The 20,616-nt window shown below is 44.9% G+C and overlaps 1 protein-coding gene across 2 annotated transcripts in view; it reads left to right on the plus strand.

The window, feature by feature from the left end:
• ELK3 (ETS transcription factor ELK3) overlaps positions 1–17,562 on the plus strand; it is a 41,534-nt gene extending 23,972 nt beyond the window's left edge. Inside the window, exons 1-4 of one of the 2 annotated variants that reach the window (XM_064451325.1) lie at positions 2,344–2,537; positions 3,829–4,623; positions 10,006–10,128; positions 15,931–17,562. In XM_064451325.1, the coding sequence (XP_064307395.1) occupies positions 3,898–4,623; positions 10,006–10,128; positions 15,931–16,029 (948 nt within the window). In that variant the 5' untranslated portion in view covers positions 2,344–2,537; positions 3,829–3,897 and the 3' untranslated portion in view covers positions 16,030–17,562. Of the gene's footprint in view, positions 1–2,343; positions 2,538–3,828; positions 4,624–10,005; positions 10,129–15,930 lie in introns of those variants that run through there. The other variant, XM_064451315.1, reaches the window with a different exon arrangement.
• Positions 17,563–20,616: the final 3,054 nt, after the last annotated feature.

Raw genomic sequence — 20,616 nt, forward strand, 5'->3', positions numbered from 1 at the left:
GGAGGGACATTTAGTACCTACAGACAAGTTCATCCTGTTCTGTCATGAATTTTGAGATCTCTGGCACCCTGATTATAGGTCACTTACTGGGAGGAGGCAAAAAGTCTCAGTCTGGTCTTCCTGCCCCCAAAGCCCCTTATTAGTCTGAAGTTCAACTAGGAACTGTGTCCCATTTCCCAGCTCAGTTTCCTGAGCGGCTCCTGCAGCCAGCAAACTTGCTAGCTAACAGGTTTGAGCCAAGCCACTAAAGTCCTTGTGTCACACTGGTAGTATGGTTACACCTTGGCTCTAAAAGGCTCAAACAGGGAGTAAGAGTCAGAGCTGATGAAAATAAACACATGATAGAAGAAACGAAGTCTGAGTTCCACCAATGCACAGGAAATCTTCTGGGAGGAAAGAAAAAAATGGAAAAAACCCACTGTGCTGTTGGGGCGGGCAAACAGCTCCTGTGTATTTCGGGAAGGCTTCCAAAAGTAGTAGTGCATATGCATAGTTCACACAAAAAAACCCCAACCACATTATAGCCTGGTTTCAGCTGCAGGGGGAACTGGGCCACAGAGGCTTTGGCATCCAGCTCAGCCAGCTGGTCTGTGGAGAAGGACGGGGGAGAGACCCATCCCTCCAGCTGGTGATTCAGAGTACTTGGGTAAGGCTGGTTTTGGAGGCGCTCATAAAGTGAGCGTCTGAAGTGATGTGATGTAAATGAGCCTAAGCTCCCTAACACGGCTGATGCGCTAGGGCAGATGTCAGGCACTGCTGTACCCAGTTCTTATCAGCAGCTTTCAAAGCACTTTGCAATGGGGGGTGGTCACATTTGCTGTAGTCACTGTTTTATAGTCTGGGGACAGAGGAGGGGAAGTGTAAAGTGTTCAAGTGAGGAACAGTCAAGAAGCCAACAGGAGAGTGGCATTCCCAGCGCCCTGCCCTCTTTCTAAACATCAGTGAGTGCTGTCTCTTGATAAGGTTGGTTTTTTTTTTTTTTCCTTTAAGCTGTTGGACTGGAGCCCCTGCTCCTGGCCTGGTTGCCTAATTCTCCTCCCCAGCAGCTGCACTGGCCCAGCAGTCGCCTTCCCTGGCAGCGCAGCCCTGGAGCTCCCTGCAGACCTGGCCGCCAGCCACTAGCACTCGTTGCAAGCCTGTTCACGAGGGAATTTACCTAGAAAAATCAAACAATTAAAAAAAAGGGCTAAATGCGCATGTACATTTACTGTCCTGCCACCAAGCAAGTGGTCTAGTCTCCCTGCAAATGCAGTCCTCAGTATAAGGAAGCCTTCTTTGCCCTTTCAAACTGAGGGTGGAAAACCCCTGTTTGTCGTGATGCCTGCCACTGTCTTCTGTGATTTGAACCATTGTCGACATCTCAGAATGATTCTGACTGATCGCTGAGGTGATGGTAAAAATAAGCTGCTTTTTACCTTCACTTCAATTATTTGTGAAAAAAATTTAGAAAAGTCAGTGGAATTTTGGAGGCACTTTGTTAATTCACATCCTTATTTTGTCTTACACGCTGATGGAGATTTCCTCAGGCTCCACATTTAAGAGAAGTCTGCTAAGTGCTTCAGGGATCTGCACTTGAATCCTTTTCATCTCCAGCCATTGTTAAGTGGGCTTTTCTGCAGGCTTACGGAGTCAGAGGAGCCACACTGAGAGACCTTCTTAAAATTTATCTATATTTAATAATAACAGAGGAAGTGTAAACTCACCAGCCCATTCAGTTGTTTTTCTTTAGCAATGTTCCCCTGTTTCAAGCCTGCGCCAGTGTAAATGTGCCACCTTTATATACATTTAATCTTTTTCTGCTGGGAGTCACATTTTCCAAGTAGGATCTCAGTTGCCAGTGCTTGATGTAACAATAACTCAAAGCTGCCAGGAGCAGAGGGGAGGTATTATTTTAAATTAAAAAATATATATTAAAAAGAGATAACAAAATCCAGTTGGGGGTGTTTCTTTTCATATGTGAATGGTTTGAAGTTTTTGCTTTTTTCAAGAAGAATGTAATATTGAGAGTGCAGAAAAAGTGCGTCCATCCAACATTTCACCTAATTAGCACCAAAAAAAAAAACCTAGGCCAAGCCCAAAGCCATGGGAATTAAAGCTCAGGCAGAGTGAGACCCTGTGGGCTGATTGTATGTCCTGAACTTTTGGAGGGTAAAAACAGGCATTGCAGGATCCACCAGGTGGGTAGATGGCATGGAAGAGGGCAGTTTTGTGCCTTTAGTCTGAGCTTGCTGAATTTAATTTTCCTCCTTGCTACAGATCCCTGTTATCACCTTGGGAAGCAACTTTCTCCGTTTGTGCCACAGCTCCTGACCTGTGAAGCAAAGCTACATCCCAGGGCTCTTTGTAGGATTAATTTTGTATTCAAGAAGGTGCCTGAATGAAATGCCAGGACATTCAGATAGATGAATTACAGAGTGCAGTAGCTCAGCTGAAAGACGGAAGACGTTCCGATACCCAAGTGCAGGCTCTTCTTTCCCAATATGAGCCTTGGTTTTGTGACAAAAAAAGGTGCGGACACTGCAAGCACCCAGCACTAGGTACTGTCCATATATAAATAGGGATCATGTTTGTATTCCTTTTTCTTTTTTTGTTTTTCCTTTTCAGTCAACTTAACAAATGTTTCCTCTGCTGGTCTCAGAATCTGTAGTAGAATGATAAACAATTTAGAGTTTTAGGAATATTATAAATATTTACATTCCCATATGTATAGCAAAGCAAATGTCTGTTCTTAGGGTATCAGCTGGAGGTGCAGCAGGCATGTGCTGCACTAAAGGGAAGCTTCTTGGGAAGGGTTTTTCAGAGGTGACTTAAACTCTGCACCAGAGGCTTCAAGAAGAGAGAAATCATCATGGAAATCTCAGGAAATATTGCTTCTTGTCTTCCACAGCACTTGGATTAGGGTGGTAAATGTTCCAGTCCTTTTCCTAGGCCAGGCTAGCACCTGGTGCCATAAAGTGCCTCTGCAGAAGAACTCACACCGCATCCTTGGGGATACCGCACATTGTGTTAGAGCAGGCAGCATACGCAGCTTTGCAGTAAGAGAGCTAGGACTGGAAACAGGACCCTCATGAAAACTTTCAGTTTCAAAGGGAATCAGTGGTTCAGGATTTTTTTTCAATAATTACTTTTAAAAGCCAGTTTAGACTGACGAAAGCCTTCTGCCTGCAGCAGTGAGCATCCTGAGCCTAATGCAGACCTGGAGATAGCACAGGGAATACAGCAGGACACAAGTACTTCTCCGCCCCATGCAAGTGATTGCATTTGTCACAGACATACTTCATGACTGTTAAACGAAAGACAGTCACTGTCATCCTAGGTCAATCCTTCTGCACGTGGTCAGGAAGAGAGGGTAAATGACTGGAGTGGGGAGGCTGAGGTGGTTTTGTCCCTTGCAGACATTCTGAGAGTATTTTATACTCAGGGTAGTTGTGTCAGTTTTGGGAGGCAAAAATGAAGGAGTTTGCCTTCATGGTGAAATGCAAATGGTGGCATGCCTCGAGTCTGCAAGGTGGCAGAATTGTTTTTTGCTAGAAAGAAAATATTCCCGAGCTACTGCAGAGGAAGCAGGAGGAAAACAACCCACCAGTAGGACTTTATCACCTAGGAATGGTGATTTTGTTAGGCCCCATGAGGAGCAGGACACGGTCTCCCTGGCTGAGCAGAAGTATGGAATGAAGCAAGGATGAGCAGTGTTAGGAGCCCCACTGAAATGACCTGCTCAGCTTGAGGAGGGAGCAGTGCCCTCCTACCCTTGTGAACCCCTCACTTTTGCTGTACTCAGTGCCTCTAAAATGCTGATCTTTCTAGCATCTGCTTTTGTATTTGCAGAACATCATCAAGAAAGTGATCGGACAAAAATTTGTGTACAAGTTTGTCTCCTTTCCTGAGATTTTAAAAATGGATCCACATGCTGTGGAAATCAGCAGAGAGAGCCTTTTGCTGCAGGACAGCGACTGTAAGATGCCTTCCGAGAGCAGGGATCAGCACAAGCACAGCTTGTCAGCCCTGAAAAGCACAAGCCGTAATGAATATATCCACTCTGGCCTGTACTCCTCTTTCACTATCAACTCTCTGCAGAACCAGCCAGACCCTTACAAGCCAATCAAAACAGAAAAACTGGAGGAGAAGTCAGAAGGAAACACACCAGTCGAAGAAGTTCGGACTGTTATAAGATTTGTGACAAACAAAACAGACAAACAAGTTATGAGGCCCATGGTGTCGTTGCCTTCCACTTCCGAAACAGCAGCTGCCTCTGCTTTTCTCAGCTCATCAGTATCAGCTAAAATATCTTCCTTAATGCTACCCAACAGTGCCAGCATTTCCTCTCCATCGTCATCTTCTTCCAGGTCGCCGTCTCTGTCTCCCACCTCACCCCTCCCTGCAGAACACAGGAGCCTCTTCCTTGAGTCCAGTTGCCACGACTCAGATTCCCTTGAGCCTCTGAACCTCTCCTCAGGCTCCAAGGCAAAATCTCCATCTCTTCCCCCAAAGGCTAAAAAACCCAAAGGCTTGGAAATCTCTGCCCCACCTATGGTTCTCTCCAGCACCGACATTGGTTCCATCGCCCTCAACAGCCCCGCGCTTCCTTCGGGATCCCTGACTCCAGCTTTCTTCACTGCACAGGTAAGACCTGCCTGTCTTCTGTACTCTTGCTTTAGCCAGGTATTCCCTCCATGTCGGCAAGAGTGTTAGCTCTCTGGGTCTGTCATCATCCGATGGAAAAAAAACGTATGGGGAAGAGGGAAGCATAGCAGAGGTCTGAACAAAGGGTGGAAAGTAGGTTCCTCCTAGGGCTCCTACGTGAGTGTGGGAAAAGCCGTCACAGTTCACAGACTGCCTGGAAGGATGATGAGACAGGCAGCCCTTAGTTAACACGAGTGAATCACTTATCAGTTCAAACCAGCCTCCAGGTCTACAAAACAAGCAGGAAAAAGCAACAACAAGAACACGGGATTTTTGTAGGTCACGACTTGAGCATGTGCATTGTGGAATGCTTGGTTAGATTTCTCTTCTAGATGTTGTATCCATTCAAACAGTGTGACCTTTTAATTAGTTTTTGAACATGGAGCAAATTAAGTGGTTTCTAAGACAAGGCTTTTAAGCCACTTTTAATTTCCAAAGTTCTACAGATCCACAGAGTACTTGCCAGAGCTTCCTTTCAGCACAGACCTACTGAATAACCAGTAGGTTATTCTTTTTAATCACTTACTTGTGATTTGTCAATGGTGAGTTCTCATTTCAAGCAAGTCTATGAAAAAAATCTAGCAGTTCAGAGAAGAGGAAAATCATGTACATAATGACCTGGTGTGTTCATTGGTGAGTTTTGTCGTACGCTACCACTGCCAAATTAGACAAAAAAATCCAAGAGTAAAATTATCCCAGTGGGGAATACCCCCTAACGTGCCCCCCGCTGTAATAAAAGTTGATGCAAATCCTAGCATTGAATGAAACAAACTGAACAGTAAATAAATAAGTACAAAGGTGTGTGTTACAAGCTGTCATTTACTTCGGGCTGTCTAGGGGTCCCATTGAATCCAGAATGCCTGTTTGAAAAGGTTTTGCATGGATGATGCCTGCAGTGCAGCCAGGTGTTAGAGGTCTTTGAGCTGGCTGTGGGCAGCATTGTGTGCCTGCACGGCACGAAGGCCTGGCAGAGGTGAGAGTGTCGGCAAGTGCTCTCAGCCAGCACAGCACTTGCTCTTATTGAACTGAGCTTTTCGGCTGGCTGCAGGGCAAGTTTGTGCAAAGCCACTGCAGTTCAGACACACCTGTAAGCCACTGAGATAAGAAGTTGTGTCACAAAGAAAGAGGATTTTGTGGGCCGTTATCTGTCATTTTTGACATTGTAAAGCCTTTAAGTGAAGTTACGTTTGGCAGGAAGAAAAGTGTGGCAAACCAAAATTGAGGTGCATTGACAGATTCTTATAACCTCTAACTGTGGTATAACCACAGTAAGTATTTTGCTAACAGGGAGCAAATCTGACAAATAAATCATATGAAATGCCAGACACAATGACAGTATGAGTTATTGCAAGCTCGCTTTAATCTACTGCTGCCCCAAAACTCAGTATGAACAGAGATTACATCCCTCATTTTGTAATTATTTCTTTGAACATTTAATTTTCTCATTCATCCATTAACTGGTGTATTTACTGCCCCTGAAAGATGTAGAAGGGAATTAGGTAAATGAGTGTGGCTCTCCTTTAGCACGATGGGTAGCTAAGGCCATGATAACTGTTATCCAACTTAATGCCATTACAAATCTCTTTTTACAGGTTATCCACGGAGGCAGATGGCACCCGTGTAGGGTAGTTCATGGGTCCATTTATTTCAACTTTTAGCTATACAGCAACATAGCTTTTTTCCTCTCTTTTTGCCTTCTATTTCTGGTGTGGATTAAAAACACCATGCATCCTAAATACTTGGCCAGGTGAATATAAAATAAAAACTATGCAACAACTGTGTTCAGATAACTGTAATACCACAATGAAAAATGATGCAAAAAGGCATCATTTAAGCTGGAAATATGCAGTTCATCCCATTATCCTAGGAAGAGCGTGCATCATATCTCAGATGACCTCTGATTTATCGGATCCCAATGGTAGACACCTGCTGCCATGGGTAGGTGCAGAACAGGATGTCAGAAACCAGTTCCTGCTCCAGGAGTGATGTAGGTTCGGAGAAGGTCCTGCTGCATGCGAGGGTATTTCAGATGGCTTTCCGTTGTGTCTGCCAGTCATGAGGAATACCCTCGGGTGGAGCCCTGTGAAAGGGCATGTGATATGCACAACCAATTTCAGAACAGAAAAATGGGTTTGAAGATGTCAGTGCATACAGTACCATACTTCAGTAGAAAAATGTCAGCGTTCCATTTGGTTGGCTTCAAAGAGAGATATTTCGATTTTGTTCAGTACTTGCTTCTTTTACAGATTACTCCTGCTTATTATTTTTGTTGGCTCTCCCGTGGCCAATGTGGATATATAATTTTGACTCACTCTTTTTCTTCAGGCCTCTACTTTAGCATTTGTAACATTTACAACATGCTGTTTCCTTATGGACAAAGTAGTGTGCGTGCTCTGTATTGTATCCACATACACCATCCAGGCTCCAGCATGAGCCTAATGACCTGGGAAGCAATGTACGTGTGACAGCACTTGTCTGTTTTCTGACAGCTAGAAGTGACAAGAAAGATTGTACTTACATGCATTCTTTGTCAGAGAAGCCAGGAGCCATAAGCATCGTTGCTTAACACAATCCTCTCTGTGCAATGAATTATTTCTATTTAAACTGTTTCTAAGCTTAGATTATAATGACTTTTTTAAGTAGGAACTTCCCACTGGGTTCCGCATCTAATACCAGATGTACAGCTGCATGAGGGCAGAAAATGAAGTGATGCATCAATTTCCGCATGTAATTCAAGGATAGCCTGTGCTGTGGTGTTGTTTACACTTACGTTTCCTCTGGTGGTTTTGACGCTTGGCTGATGGCGATACTGAGAACAAGCCTGGGAGGCCCTGTGCTCTTTTGGCATTAAATTTTAACAGATTTGGAGGCTTGCTTTGGCTGGCTGTTGGCTCTGGCAGAACTTGCAGACATTAGTGCTCTGATCATCAGAGGACATGAGCTTTTGCTTAGCACTGTTGTTAGGCATGCTAACATGCTTCCAGAGATGAATGGAGGAGAGCTCAGTTTCAAATCTCCTCTCTCTCTGAAGACTTGCTCTGGCTGTATCTAGGTAGAAATAAACACCTCCAAATTTTCTTCATTGTTTTCAAATGACCCTCTCAGGAACTGCATTTTCAGTTCCGGACATCTACAGTTTCTTAGAGAAAAAATAAAAAAACGAGGCGTAGCTTGTTGGAGCTCTCAGTACAGTTGGCATGATACTGTGTCCTTAGATGAATGTTGGGTCTTGCTGCTTACATCTTTGGTTTTAAGGTTAGTAGGCTCTTCTGTAAGTAGATCTCTGAGTATTTAGCCTGACCTAATTCGGTGTGTTCTTTGTCAGCCTTGTAAATCCTCCACCAATAGCCACTTGCTTGTGAGCAACAGCTTGTAATGTGGCACAGAAAAGGCGCTGTCATGGGTGCTGCTGTTTTCCTGCCCCGCGAAAGCACCGTGGTCCTGGGAAGGGGGTGTTTGTGAAGGAGCCGTTCACAAGTGCCTGCTTGTCAAGTATTTTTTCTCATATATCTTGGCAAGAGCTGTCACTTGATAAGATCAAGACAATCATCGAAATATATCCAAACCCTGACCTCGCTGGTACTCCTGTGACCACCATACCTGCTGTTTTACCGCGTGAACACCTTTTGCTTTCCCAGCAATACCACGTGTTTATCGCTCCTTGGGACATAACTGTGGTTTCTCCCATGGGGTTTGGTGTTTCTGATCCACCTTCTTCAGCCCAAAGATGGCAGTGTCCTTTCCCTTCGCATTTCTCCATGAACCCCGCTTCTTTTGAGATTCCATAGAGAAATCACCCCCTTTCAGAGCAGCCAAGCTATTTGTATTAAATGGCGTTTCAGACACCTTGGGACAGAATCACTGGGAGGACCTTAATGTTTGCTGCTCCTTGTCTCTCCCATCTCTTCTGCTCGTGTTAAACTAATTGTTTGACCCTGTTGTGAACTCCAGAGCAAGCACGTCAGAGCAGGCCTGTATTCCTGTGCGTTTGCACAGAGCCTCAAACACCACAGCCGCTCCCTCAGGCACTGCTTTGCAAATAGGATGTCTGTCATATTCGAAAATCCACACGGCCTGTGGTACCTGCCTTTCTGAGCCTGCTTACCACAGAGTCCTGGCAACAGGATGTGACAGCCTGTGGTGTAAGCAGTTGTTAAGTGAGACCTCGGTTACAAATGCCACATGTGGGACTTCATATTTGTGACCTGGTGGGAAGCTAGTAGGTACCAGAAAGCATGACGTGCTGGTTACTAGGGGGAGATACTCCATATCTTCTGTCTTCTATTTACATATTTTAAAAACTGATGCAGAGCACCGAGGCACTTGCCCTACACAGCAAAACACGCGCTTACTTGCTAAGTGTGCACTCAAATTCCATTAAGTGCGTTGCTAAATAGGACGGAGTTTGATAATTGGCATCAAGATTACTGGTGAGATTAACTCATTATGCCAACTACTTTGTTCAAAACTGTCACAGCACTTTCATGTTCTTCTTTGGAAAGATAAAAATTACTCTGGATACAGAATAATTCATGTGATTCTTCCTTTGACTGGAGATTTGCCTGTGCTTTAACTCTGCCTCCCCTCCAGTTGTGCTTTAGAAGCACTGAGAACGTTCCCAGCAATTCTTGTGCGCCATGGCACTGGAAGGAGCCACCTCCGAGTTGGGAAAAGCCTTGGGTTCTTAGTGCTTGCCACTTTGGTCCTTTTCAAACAATAAGCTGTGCTCTCTACCGTCCCTCCGGGCACCCAACCCATACATCTGCCTCTCGCTGCATCAGCCTGCGCCCTGCCACGTTCTTGAAACAGCTTCCATTTTGAACAGGTGCCACCAGAGGAGTAAACTTCAAAGGCCAGCAGTGGCTCTTTTGGCTCCACATGCAATTGCATTCATGCTTCAAAAGCTGCAGTCAGTTCAAGCAATTGCTACCCTTCAAAAGGTAAAAAAAACTATTCTGAAGGAGATTAGGCTGTGTTTACAGACATTGGGGCACGCATGGTGTTTTATACAGTTGCATGAGCATGGTTCAAATAAACAATAACTGTGCCTCTCCTTAAGCAAATCGCATTAGAAGTGAAATCAATTTGCATATGAAGGAATATTAAATGTGCTGGTATCCGGTATTGACCACTGTGGAGACAGGATGCAGGGCTGAATGGGCAGTTGCTGCTGGCCAGTGTACTCGGCATGCTGTATGTCTGCATTCACCGGGAAGAAGAGCCAGTAGGTGAAGTGTAAAACTTATGGGGTTGTGACTACTGTACGGAGCCGTAACTCCCAAGGCATGCATCATGGGTGATTTTTTTTTTTTTGTCTTGCAGACCCCAAATGGATTATTGCTGACCCCAAGCCCGCTGCTGTCTAGCATTCATTTCTGGAGCAGCCTCAGTCCCGTTGCTCCCCTGAGTCCTGCCAGGCTGCAGGGACCAAACACTCTTTTCCAGGTAGGTCTTTCCAATGCACAGGTGTCATTTCTGAAAGTACACATGTGAAAGAGATGTCAGGGGAGCATCTCCTCACATTGGTCTGGAGCTTTTCAAATAGTTTAAGAAAGTACAGGAGTTGACAGGCACCTTTAAAGAGGCCTACTTATTTGTATTCTATTTAAACTCTTGGCAGCAAAGTCAAGTCAGAACCTCCTGGGAAGTGTCTACTGCAGCAAGCACACACATATTGTATGAAGGAAACAGAAATAAATGCTGGACCCCAGTAAGAGTAGGTAACTGAGCTCTCAGAGCTTTAGGAAGAGAGTGTGGACCAGTCAGGGAGCAGCAGGAGAGTGGTGGAACATGGACTCTGGCAAAACCAAGACCAGTTTGGGTCTCACACAGTAAGGTAGGTGTAGGTTTATCCTTCTGTCTTAATGAGCTACTTCTCACTCAGTAAGACAGGGCATAGTTGTATTTACAATAAGGGCACTCTGAACTTGAAGGCTCCATTTCCAGTTCTCCTGCAAATTAGCCAGGCGTCCTCAACCAAGTTACTTCACACCTCTGAGCACGTCCTCTCTGTATGCAACAGGAGAAAGGCAGCATTGTCCTCTCTCTCTCATGGGTGCTGGGAAAGTAAAAATCTCAAAGTTTTATAGAGATGTGGTAAATACAGAAGTTATTAAGTAAACCATGGTGGCCACAGCACTCAGCTGCAGCATTTGCTCGAGGCTTAGGAAGAGGATGGTGGGGATGGTTAGCAGCTCCAGCTGTAGCTGCTGCAAAACAGCTGCTTCAGTAAGTCAGAGAAGAAATTCTGCTGATCAGCTGATTGGCAAGAAGCACAAGAAGCCGATGGTTATCTGAGCAGCTGAAAAATGCAGGGGCACCCCTGGAATGAACTCCTTGTCTGCTGTGGAGGGCCAACACTAACAGGAGGCAACTGCTGCTAGGCAGGGATCCTGTGTTAGTCTCTGAACCTTCAAGGAGACTGGCTGCCCAGCTCCGGGGCTGGGCTTGAGCTCAAGTGCTCTGCTCAGGTGCGGTCCTCACTGGGGTAGTAAGTTCTTCTACCTCCAGTGGGACAGCTGAGCATGGAGCCCTAGGGTTCCTTAGTTGTATTTCAGATAAACTCATTTATCCCTATTGGCCCTTAGCTTTGTACACGTGGTTAAAAACAGCCAGACATTCCGTTTGAGAGGAAAGTGTCTGAACCATGGCCTGGAATGAGCTTGTACGGACATATGCTGGCCAGCCCCTGTGGGAATTAAAAGTGGCCTTGGCTCTGTCCCCTCTGAAAGACCCAGACAGCCGTCTGTAAATGATGTCTCATTCAGGCAAAGGCCGCAATAACAAAGCTGTACAGCGTAAAGTTTTATTTTAACAGCCAAATAGAAAATGACAACCACAGCTGCAGCCCAGCCAAACCTACTGAGAACTGCTGGGTTGTCCCACGTAGGCGTCGGGGAGAGACCTCTCCCCAGGCTGCCTGCACAAGCCAGCCCATGCTCCATATAGCTAGTCAGGAAATGGAGGAAAGAGCTGGAGATTCTTCACAAGCTGTTTTTGCTCTCACCTGGTCATTTGCACTGGGAGACAGAAGAACATTTGATCATTGTTAAAACAGCCTAAATCCTGCCAGCAGTTAGAGGCCAGGGCAGCTCTGCAGCTGCCTGCTTGCCTCTGCACCCTTCCATGCTGGCTTGCATGTAGATCAGGCTCCTATATTCCTTTTTCTTTCAGGTGTGTGCTGCTTTTCACAATAGCACTATGCTTGGCATGGCCTACAGTTCTTTAGTACTAGTATTTGTATAAGTACAAGAATCAGGATGGGATCCATCCATGTCCATAGTTCAGTTAAGCCCTGGACAAGCCTATGGGAAAGTAAGATGCCTCCCTTAATGAACCAGGAGCCTGTTCATAGAATCACAGCATGGTTTGGGTTGGAACAGAACTTTAGAGATCATCTAGCCAACCCCCCTGCCCCCCCTCCACCCCCGCAATGACAGGGACATCTTCACCTAGATCAGGTTGCTCAAAGCCCAGTCCAACCTGACCTTGAATGTTCCCAGGGATGGGGCATCTACCACCTCTCAGCAACCTGTTCCAGTGTTTCACCACCTTCATTGGGAAAAGTTTCTTTCATATATTTAGTCTGAATCTACATTCTTTCAGTTTAAAACTGTTACCCCTTGTCCTATTGCAACAGGCCCTGCTATAAAGTTTGTCCCCATCTTTCTTATAAGCCCCCCTTTACGTACTGAAAGGCCTGAACCTTCCCTTCTCCAGGCTGAACAACCCCAACTCTCTCAGCCTGTCTTCATAGGAGAGGTGTTGCATCCCTCTCATCATTTTTGTGGCCCTCCTCTGGACCTGCCCCAACAGGTCCATGTCCTTCCTGTGCTGGGGACCCCAGAGCTGGACGCAGCACTCCAGGTGGGATCTCACGAGGGTAGAGTAGAGGGGCAGAATCACCTCCCTCGACCTGCTGGCCATGCTTCCTTTGATGCGGCCCAGGATACAGTTGGCCTTCTGGGCTGCAAGTGCACATTGCCAGCTTGTATCCAGTTTTTCATCCACTGGTACCCCCCAAGTCCTTCCCTGCAGGGCTGCGCTCAATCCCTTTGTTCCCCAGCCTGCCTTGATACCAAGAGATTGCACTTGGCCTTGTTGAACCACATGAGGTTCACGTGGGCCCACTTCTCAAGTTTGTCCACATCCCTCTGGCTGACATCCTGTTCCTCAGGCGATTCAACTGCACCCCTCAGCTTGGTGTCATCTGCAAACTTGCTGAGGGTGCGCTTGATCCCACTGTCTGTGTCACTGATGACAATATTAAACAGCACTGGTCCCAGTATGGCCCCTTGCGGGACACCAAGCTGTCACCAATCTCCATCTGGACACTTAGCCATTGACCACTACCCTCTGGATGCGACTGTGTGACCATCCAACCAATTCCTTATCCACCAAACAGTCCACCCATCAACTCCATCTCTCTCCAGTTTAGAGAGAAGGCTGCTGAGGGAGCTGGCAGATGTTCTTGCCAAGCCACTCTCCATCATCTTTGAAAGGGCATGGAGGACAGGAGAGGTGCCTGAGAACTGGGGGGTAGCCAATGTCACTCTAGTCTTCAAAAAAGGTAAGGAGGATGACGTGGGAAACTATAGGCCAGTCAGCCTCACCTCTATCCCTGGAAAGGTGATGGAACAGTTCATTCTGGAGATCATTTCCAGGCATGCAGAGGAAAAGAACATTATCAGAAGTAGTTAGCATGGATTCAGCATGATCAGGGGACTGGAGCATCTCTCTTATGAGGAAAGGCCAAGAGACCAGGGTCTGTTCGGCCTGGAGTAGAGAAGACTGAAGGGGGGATCTTATCAGTACTTATAAATACCTGAAAGGTGGGTGTCAAGAGGATGGGACCAGCCTCTTTTCAGTGGTGCCCAACGACAGGACAAGGGGCAAAGGGCACAAGTTGCAACACAGGAAGTTCCACCTGAACATGGGGAAAAACTGCTTTCCTGTGAGGGTGACAGAGCAGTGGAACAGGCTGCCCAGAGAGGTTGCGGAGTCTCCTTCCCTGGAGACATTCCTGTGCCCCCTGCTCAAGCAGGGGGCTTAGACGAGATGATCTCCAGAGGTCCTTTCCAACCCCTACCATTCTGTGATTTTGTGACTGTGTCAAAGGCCTTACAGAAGTCCAGATAGATGACATCTGTTGCTCTTCCCTTGTCCACTGATGCAGTCACTCCATCATAGAAGGCCACTAGGTTGGTGAGGCAGGACTTGCCCTTGGTGAACCCATGCTGGCTGCCTCAGATCACCTCCCTGTCCGCCACATGCCTTAGCATAGCTTCTAGGAGGATCTACTCCATGATCTTCCCAGGCACAGAGGTGAGTGCTGTTCTGGCACTGCTGGACATGACTACGTACGTGCTCCCTCACAGAGAATGTAGATGCTTGTTAACTGGTAAAAGCCTCTCCTTTGATGCTTATAAGGTGATGGCAACTCCCATACACCTACGACTAAACACCCTTACACCCTATGTAGAGCATCACTGAAATCTAGTCTCTTTCCACACAATTTACCTTGATATATTGACCTACCTGGAAAGTCTTCCCTTTGAAGCCACACTGCTGTGTAATTAAAACTTATTTTGATGTTTCGTCATTAGCTTGAAATTACCACATAACTGGAACAGCAAGAGACTTGCACAGAATTGATTAATTCAAGAAAATGCAGCCAAACTTGAGGAATATCAAGTTAGCTTGAATTTAGTGCTAACTAAATTCAGTGTATTTTCTTTGTTACTGCTGTATAGACGGTAGCACTGAGAAGGTGTCAAGTCCCTGATCCCCACTGTACGGAGGCGTGTGAATAAAGAGCATCGTCCTGGCCCCAGGGGCTACAGAGACAACAGGAAGAACAAGAGAGCTGGGTTGGGGTGGAGACCTGGGCAAAGATGAAATCGTGACGTTAGCATCGTTTGCATCTCAGGCCATAGTGCCAGGATGCCACCCGCCTCGGCAGACTCCGAAGATCACACAGCCCTCTTTTTGTTAGCTTTAGAAATCACATGAAAAGCATTGTAATTTACACGTCTCACTTTAGAAACCTGGACTAGAAAAGCAAGAACTTGTAATTGAGTTTTGTGTTGTAATTAACCTTGGCAGAAGCGATAGAAACATTTCCTGAGGTCTGGTTTGGTTAAAACAGAGACGACAGCTAGTCCTGGCCACGCGAGGAGTGCGGTGCCAGGCCCCCGCGGCACGCTGCTGAGCCTGCGCTGCTCGGCCCGGTTTTCAGCCAACCGTTGGAAGACAGATATCGTTAACTAACATCTTAGTGGAAGAGTAATCCCGTTACAGGCAGATTATACGCACGTGTAGAGATTGATTACACCACAGTTGCCTGTTGAAGGACTGATCTGATAAGGGGTAAAAAATACACCATACCCTTGAAGTCAGGAGCTCTGTTACTCAGCTCTGTCTCGCTCAAGCCAACAGAAACCCGGCGCAGCGTGCTCGTGGAACCGGGCCTCGAGGCCGGATCAGTATCTACCACTGGGATAATTCCTGCCTCATGCTGCAGCAAGTTTATTCCACCTACTTGCTTTGCTTTTTCTCAGGTCAGATGTTAAGAACTACTCAATACATGTCGCTGCAGGCAGGCTGCAGGCAGGAATATATGGCTTATGATGTATTGAATGAGTATTTTTTGCACAGTATTGCAGCAGTAGAAGCTTAATACGAAATTACAATGTATTCTGCTTCACGTACTGAATGATCCAGCGTACCTGGTTTATGGTTTCTTAGTGAATACAGAGAGAAACTGTAATGACTTGAGAGTAATTTTCCCCAGTTTGGTATTCACAGTTGTACTTTTTCTGCCCTAAAACTACCTCTCAACTTTCACTTTTGCAAAGCTGTTTCCTGCTTAGCTTTTATGAAAGGCAGATGAAAAGCGTGGATTTTAATTAGTATTTTGTAGACTGGAAAACATTTTTGGAGGCAGAATGGATGGCAAAACTTGCTCTGTAGCATTCACTTTCCCAGGCTGATGACAGCTGTATTGTTATGTGAGCTTTTATATAAAATGCAGCCAATAATAGATTTATACATCCCTGTACGTTTTCAAGTTATTCAAGTTTCATTCTGTGTTCCTAATGGCTGAGGCAGGCATTTGGTATCTACCTTCCTGTACAGAAATGGCATGTCTTGAAACCATCTGGAGTTGGTTACTGATGCTCAATGCACGTGCTTCCAGGCTGAACACTTTGAGATAGAGAGTAATTTTTACCTTTTGGCCTCTTACAGTTTCCAACTCTGCTAAATGGTCACATACCAGTGCCACTCCCCAGTCTGGATGGAGCCTCTTCTCCAGTACTGCTTTCTCCAAATGCTCAGAAATCCTGATGACGCCTCATCACACCAAGGACTTACTGGTGGATTTAACACTTCATTCCTATGGGCTAGTTTTTCCTGTGTCATGAGAAGGACATTGTGAAACCCTCTATTACTTTGGTTTGCACTTTTCATTACATGGATAATCTACTTTTATTATGTTAGCATTTTAAAACAGTGTTTATATATAAAAGTATATATAAATCTGTTTTGCATTAAATGAATTATAATTTTTTTATATCATAGCTCTCAAGTGTTGAACACTTCTGTTGTTGATGAAGTACTTTTCCTAATGGATTGCGACAAGGTATCTAATAAGGATGTGAAGCTTCTTTTTAATCCCTTTTCCTGCATATTATGCATTGTGCTTGTGTAAACTATAACCGGCTGTGCCTTCTTTTGCATAATGTCATGTAAATGATTTATATATTTTCTAGTATTAAGATAAAAAGTTGAAAGACAAAACTAGTATTGAACAGCCCTATGGTAGTATTTCAGTATTTTCTCCACGGATAGGCCATATGATCCAGTGTATTCATGTAACTTTGTATTAAGTGCTTTCAAATTGTATAAAAATAGCCTTATAATTTTTCTTTGCTGAAGTGAAAAACGTAATCAACGTTACAGTCAGGAGATGCATTTAGGAGTAACAAAGCCAACATTTACACATTCATGCCCGAGTTCTTCTGTGGAGTTGCAACAGGGAGGAACTGGGCGGTGTATATTCATGAGACATTTCCAGCATTTGAGAATACTTCCACAGAAAAGGAGACGTTGCGCAGAATTTATTTGGCCTATTCTTCTTACGAACTGTCAACATTTCAGCTGGAAAGACTGCAGGTATCTCTGCCCTCCCAGGGAATGAGGATCATTCCCGATCGAGAATTTCCAGGTGCTTTGTTCAGTCGTGCCAAGTGCCTTCTACCATTTCCCTGGAAAGATGATCCGAGCTACTAAAGCTCAGAAGGTCGCTTTTCCCCTTCCCCCAAAGCTGGAAAAGTTACAGGAGTGTAAATTAATGCCTGGCGCTTGCAGAGAGGCGTACCGTACATGTGGGATGTTTAGGTATAAACAGCTGAACCCTGGATTAAAAAACAGCACTGCGTTACCATATACTTGCAACTTGAATTTACTGGGTATGTCCTCTACCCTGAGGTGATGGTTTAGTCATCTAAATGTCAGGTTAGGATTAGGCTAGACTCCCCGGCACCACCGATTCTAATCTTGGCAGGCCTGATGCAAATCTTCAGTTTTCTGAGGTGGCTAAATTAGGTTGAATGCAGCTTTACCGTGTAGGTTTTTCAGATGAGACCTTCAAAAACCAAACCAAAATCAGAATCCTGTTTGCTACAGGTCATTAGAGCTTCTACTTTGCTTTCTGGCCAAGCGGCTGGTCAGAGGTCTGTTCTTTTTTGAAATTTACGCAGTGAGTTGTCTGCTGACTTTCTGTTTGGATGCATTTCAGTGATGATGTGTGTAGTTAATTGTAAAGTGCTTTTGGATCCTTCAACCTGAAAGGTGCTAAATAAACATTTTATTAATGCAGTTCTGATGTTGAAAAGCCATTTTTGGGGCAGAGATAGTGTGACAAAAGACAGCAGGAATTTTCCTTAGGCTCCCGGGTTTCACAACCAAAAGTGACTCCTTAGTTTCACTCGCAGTAATTAACGGGATAAAAACCTGCTGTATCTGTATGACAGACCAGTGCTGATAAACACAGCAATTGGGTGCAAGACTTCAGGAGACAGAATGAAACACATGGGAAGCCGTTCACTTGGATCGGCGCTGTAAGAGCTCCCAGAGGTACCACCCCGTGGAGTCAAAACCAGACAACGAACCTATGCAAAACATATGAGTGGAGGGAAATTTTACGCTAAGTAAAATCAGAATAGGCTGGAAGAAAAGGTGGCATGTAACTGATGGGCTTCGCTAGTCTAGTGGAGATGAAATGACAAGGGCTTGCAGGTCAAACATTTCTCTGTGAGTAGATTCCTCCCAGGTACAGGGAGTATTTTTCAGTAACTAAGTAACAGAGAGGCAATTATTCACACTCTAGAGCCAACTCTCATCTCATTTTGAAGTAAGTATGAACACCTACTTCAGTAAAGTCTCGCCTTGTACACGCCCGTATAGCTAATGGGAGAACAAGGCATAGAGATGAAGTGTTTCTCACTAAGAGTTTAAACAGTAAAGACAGATACTCATGAAAATTCAGTCTTTGATTTAGTAAGAAGTATTGAGCACCACACGGGGGGAAAAAAAACCAAACAAAAAAACCCGAGATGAAGATGAGAGCGGGGAGTCTGTGACAGAGAAAAGATTCTTAGAAGAAAAAGCATCCAGATTCTCATGACTTTGTTTCTTCCAAGGTCTTACTGTTAATAAGGCAGATGTTTTTTCTTTTCAAAAGGCTGAGAACACCTCAACACACACCCACACCTCCCCTCCCACCCCTTGACTTTTGTTTTTCTTTTAAAGGTAGCAGAAAATAACAATTCTGGGACAAAAAATTATTTCAACAAATTACTGTAGAGGATCCAAGAGAATCCAATAAAGCTTAAGGGAAGACACCCAGAAACAGGAAAGTAGCACTGTCTTCTCATCCTCGAGAGAACAAAAAATAGCAACAGAACACATCTTCTTTTGCTAGTTGACTTCTCAGTTTTAAAAAAAAAGTTGTCAAAATGCAATTTGCCTTCCAAATTTGTCAGTTCTGTGGAACAAAAATTCTTCCTACTGGGGACAAAATGAAATATTTATACAAATAAAGTCCAGCCTCTCAAGTCTAACACCTATTTACCTAAAACACTAGATTATTATGCCTTACACTTCAAAGAAGATATTCTATTGGTAATTTTCTATTGAATTTTATTAACGGTATCTTTTTAACTGTAGAAGAAAATCAAATAAATGTTTTAAAATAAATACTGTGAAAGCGTCAGTATTTCTGTGGCATGGAGAGCTCCAAGCCAGCAATCCTGGAGAACAGAACAGGAGTTACTCTCTCTTCAGTATTCGTGGTAGTAATTGCAATTTGATCATATCTGAGGCTTTTTTTTTTTTTTTAGATTTACACTTTATTCATGCTGTGGCAATACAAAAGAAGTTTTCAATATGATATAGGCTGGGTGCTCGACTAGGCTGTTTTTGACTTACCTTGCCATTGTTTTTTCCGAAAGGCAAGTATCCGCCCGCTACCGGGTAGCTTTGCCAAGAGACTGCACGCATCTTCCCTGGCGCTGGTAAGTGGCTTCGGTTCTAAAAAAAATAACTTTCAAGGCGGGGAAAACAGTGATGGGCGATAACAAACTACAGGGGAAAACAAAAAAGATCTGACACACACCCATTACGTCAACAAAGAACAATTTGTTTTGTCTGTATAAAACTAGCCTCATCAGACAGGCATTTGCTAGTCTGGAAATACCTACCAAAGAAGTAATGAACTGTCAACAGGATGGCTGTTTAAAGGGGAGATGGCCCTTTAAAACAGACTACAGCATTTAATTTTAACAGAACAAGTCTCAACATTAAGAGGCTGTGTGATCCTGTGCCTACAGGAAGCATCGAGAGATGCCATCATGACCACCAAGTGAATTCAGAATAGGCCCAGTAACTACAGGTAGTCTTTTACGTAAGAGCGTCGCTGTTCACTTCTGATCTTGAGGCTGTCTCTATATCCTGGAGGATAAACAAGCACGGGTCACTCAGCTTTAAGCATACCTCTACGAAGTCATCAGAAAACTAACTTTTGAAATCCCTTTTCGCCCCAAACCGTAACTGCTCTTACCAACTAATACGCGAGTGCTCTGCCTACACAGATGCAGCACAAACCTGCTTCTGGAGGGCAAAGAGATTGACAGCATTAGTGAGGAGGAGTATACATTTATTTAAATGGAAAAAGGAGAATGAACCTCAGGCAAGGACTCTGGAGCAATCAGCATCACGGCCTGCCTCGGCAGGGGTATCTGTAGAACAGCATCCTAGAGGAAAGGACTCTAGGATGTGTTGTTTTTTCCTTGAAAGGTTCCCATCAGTTCATGTTCAGTCTGCAGGAAGTGCGAAGGGATAAATGTAACCTTAATTATCCCTCACGCGGCTCTAGGCCAGCTGCCTCCTCCGGCAAGTTAAGGAGAAGGATGTGGAAGAGGGGGGAAGAGAAGTCTTTGAGAAAACAAGCTCGGGGTGTGAAAGAGGAGGAGCAGGCAGCGCTGACGCTGCTGCGTGGGAGGTGTTCCGCAGAAGCACGTTGGCGAGGGGATGGGGGGGAAGAGCGTTCACCCTGGTTTGCATCTGCAGCGACAGCATTTCCCTCAGCAAGAAGATCCAACTGCAGCAAACGAAGGAACTTCATAGCGCTCTGGGGAAAAATGTGTTTCAAGGTACAGCATCTGAGCTGGGCAAGACTCGTATTTCATTAGGAGGACCATAAAAGCAATCTGCTCAGGCAGGCCTGCTTCGTAAGTGATTTTGGAGGATGCAGCCAGGACAATAAACGAAGCTGTTATTTACATCAGTAACTATGTGCATATGTATGCATTCACAGCTTAACTTGGCTAAAAAAATTACAGAACTCATTTGAGTTAAGGGATTTTAGGAAAT

This window comes from Phalacrocorax carbo, chromosome 1 (genome assembly GCF_963921805.1).
Source record: "Phalacrocorax carbo chromosome 1, bPhaCar2.1, whole genome shotgun sequence".
NCBI lineage: Eukaryota > Metazoa > Chordata > Aves > Suliformes > Phalacrocoracidae > Phalacrocorax > Phalacrocorax carbo.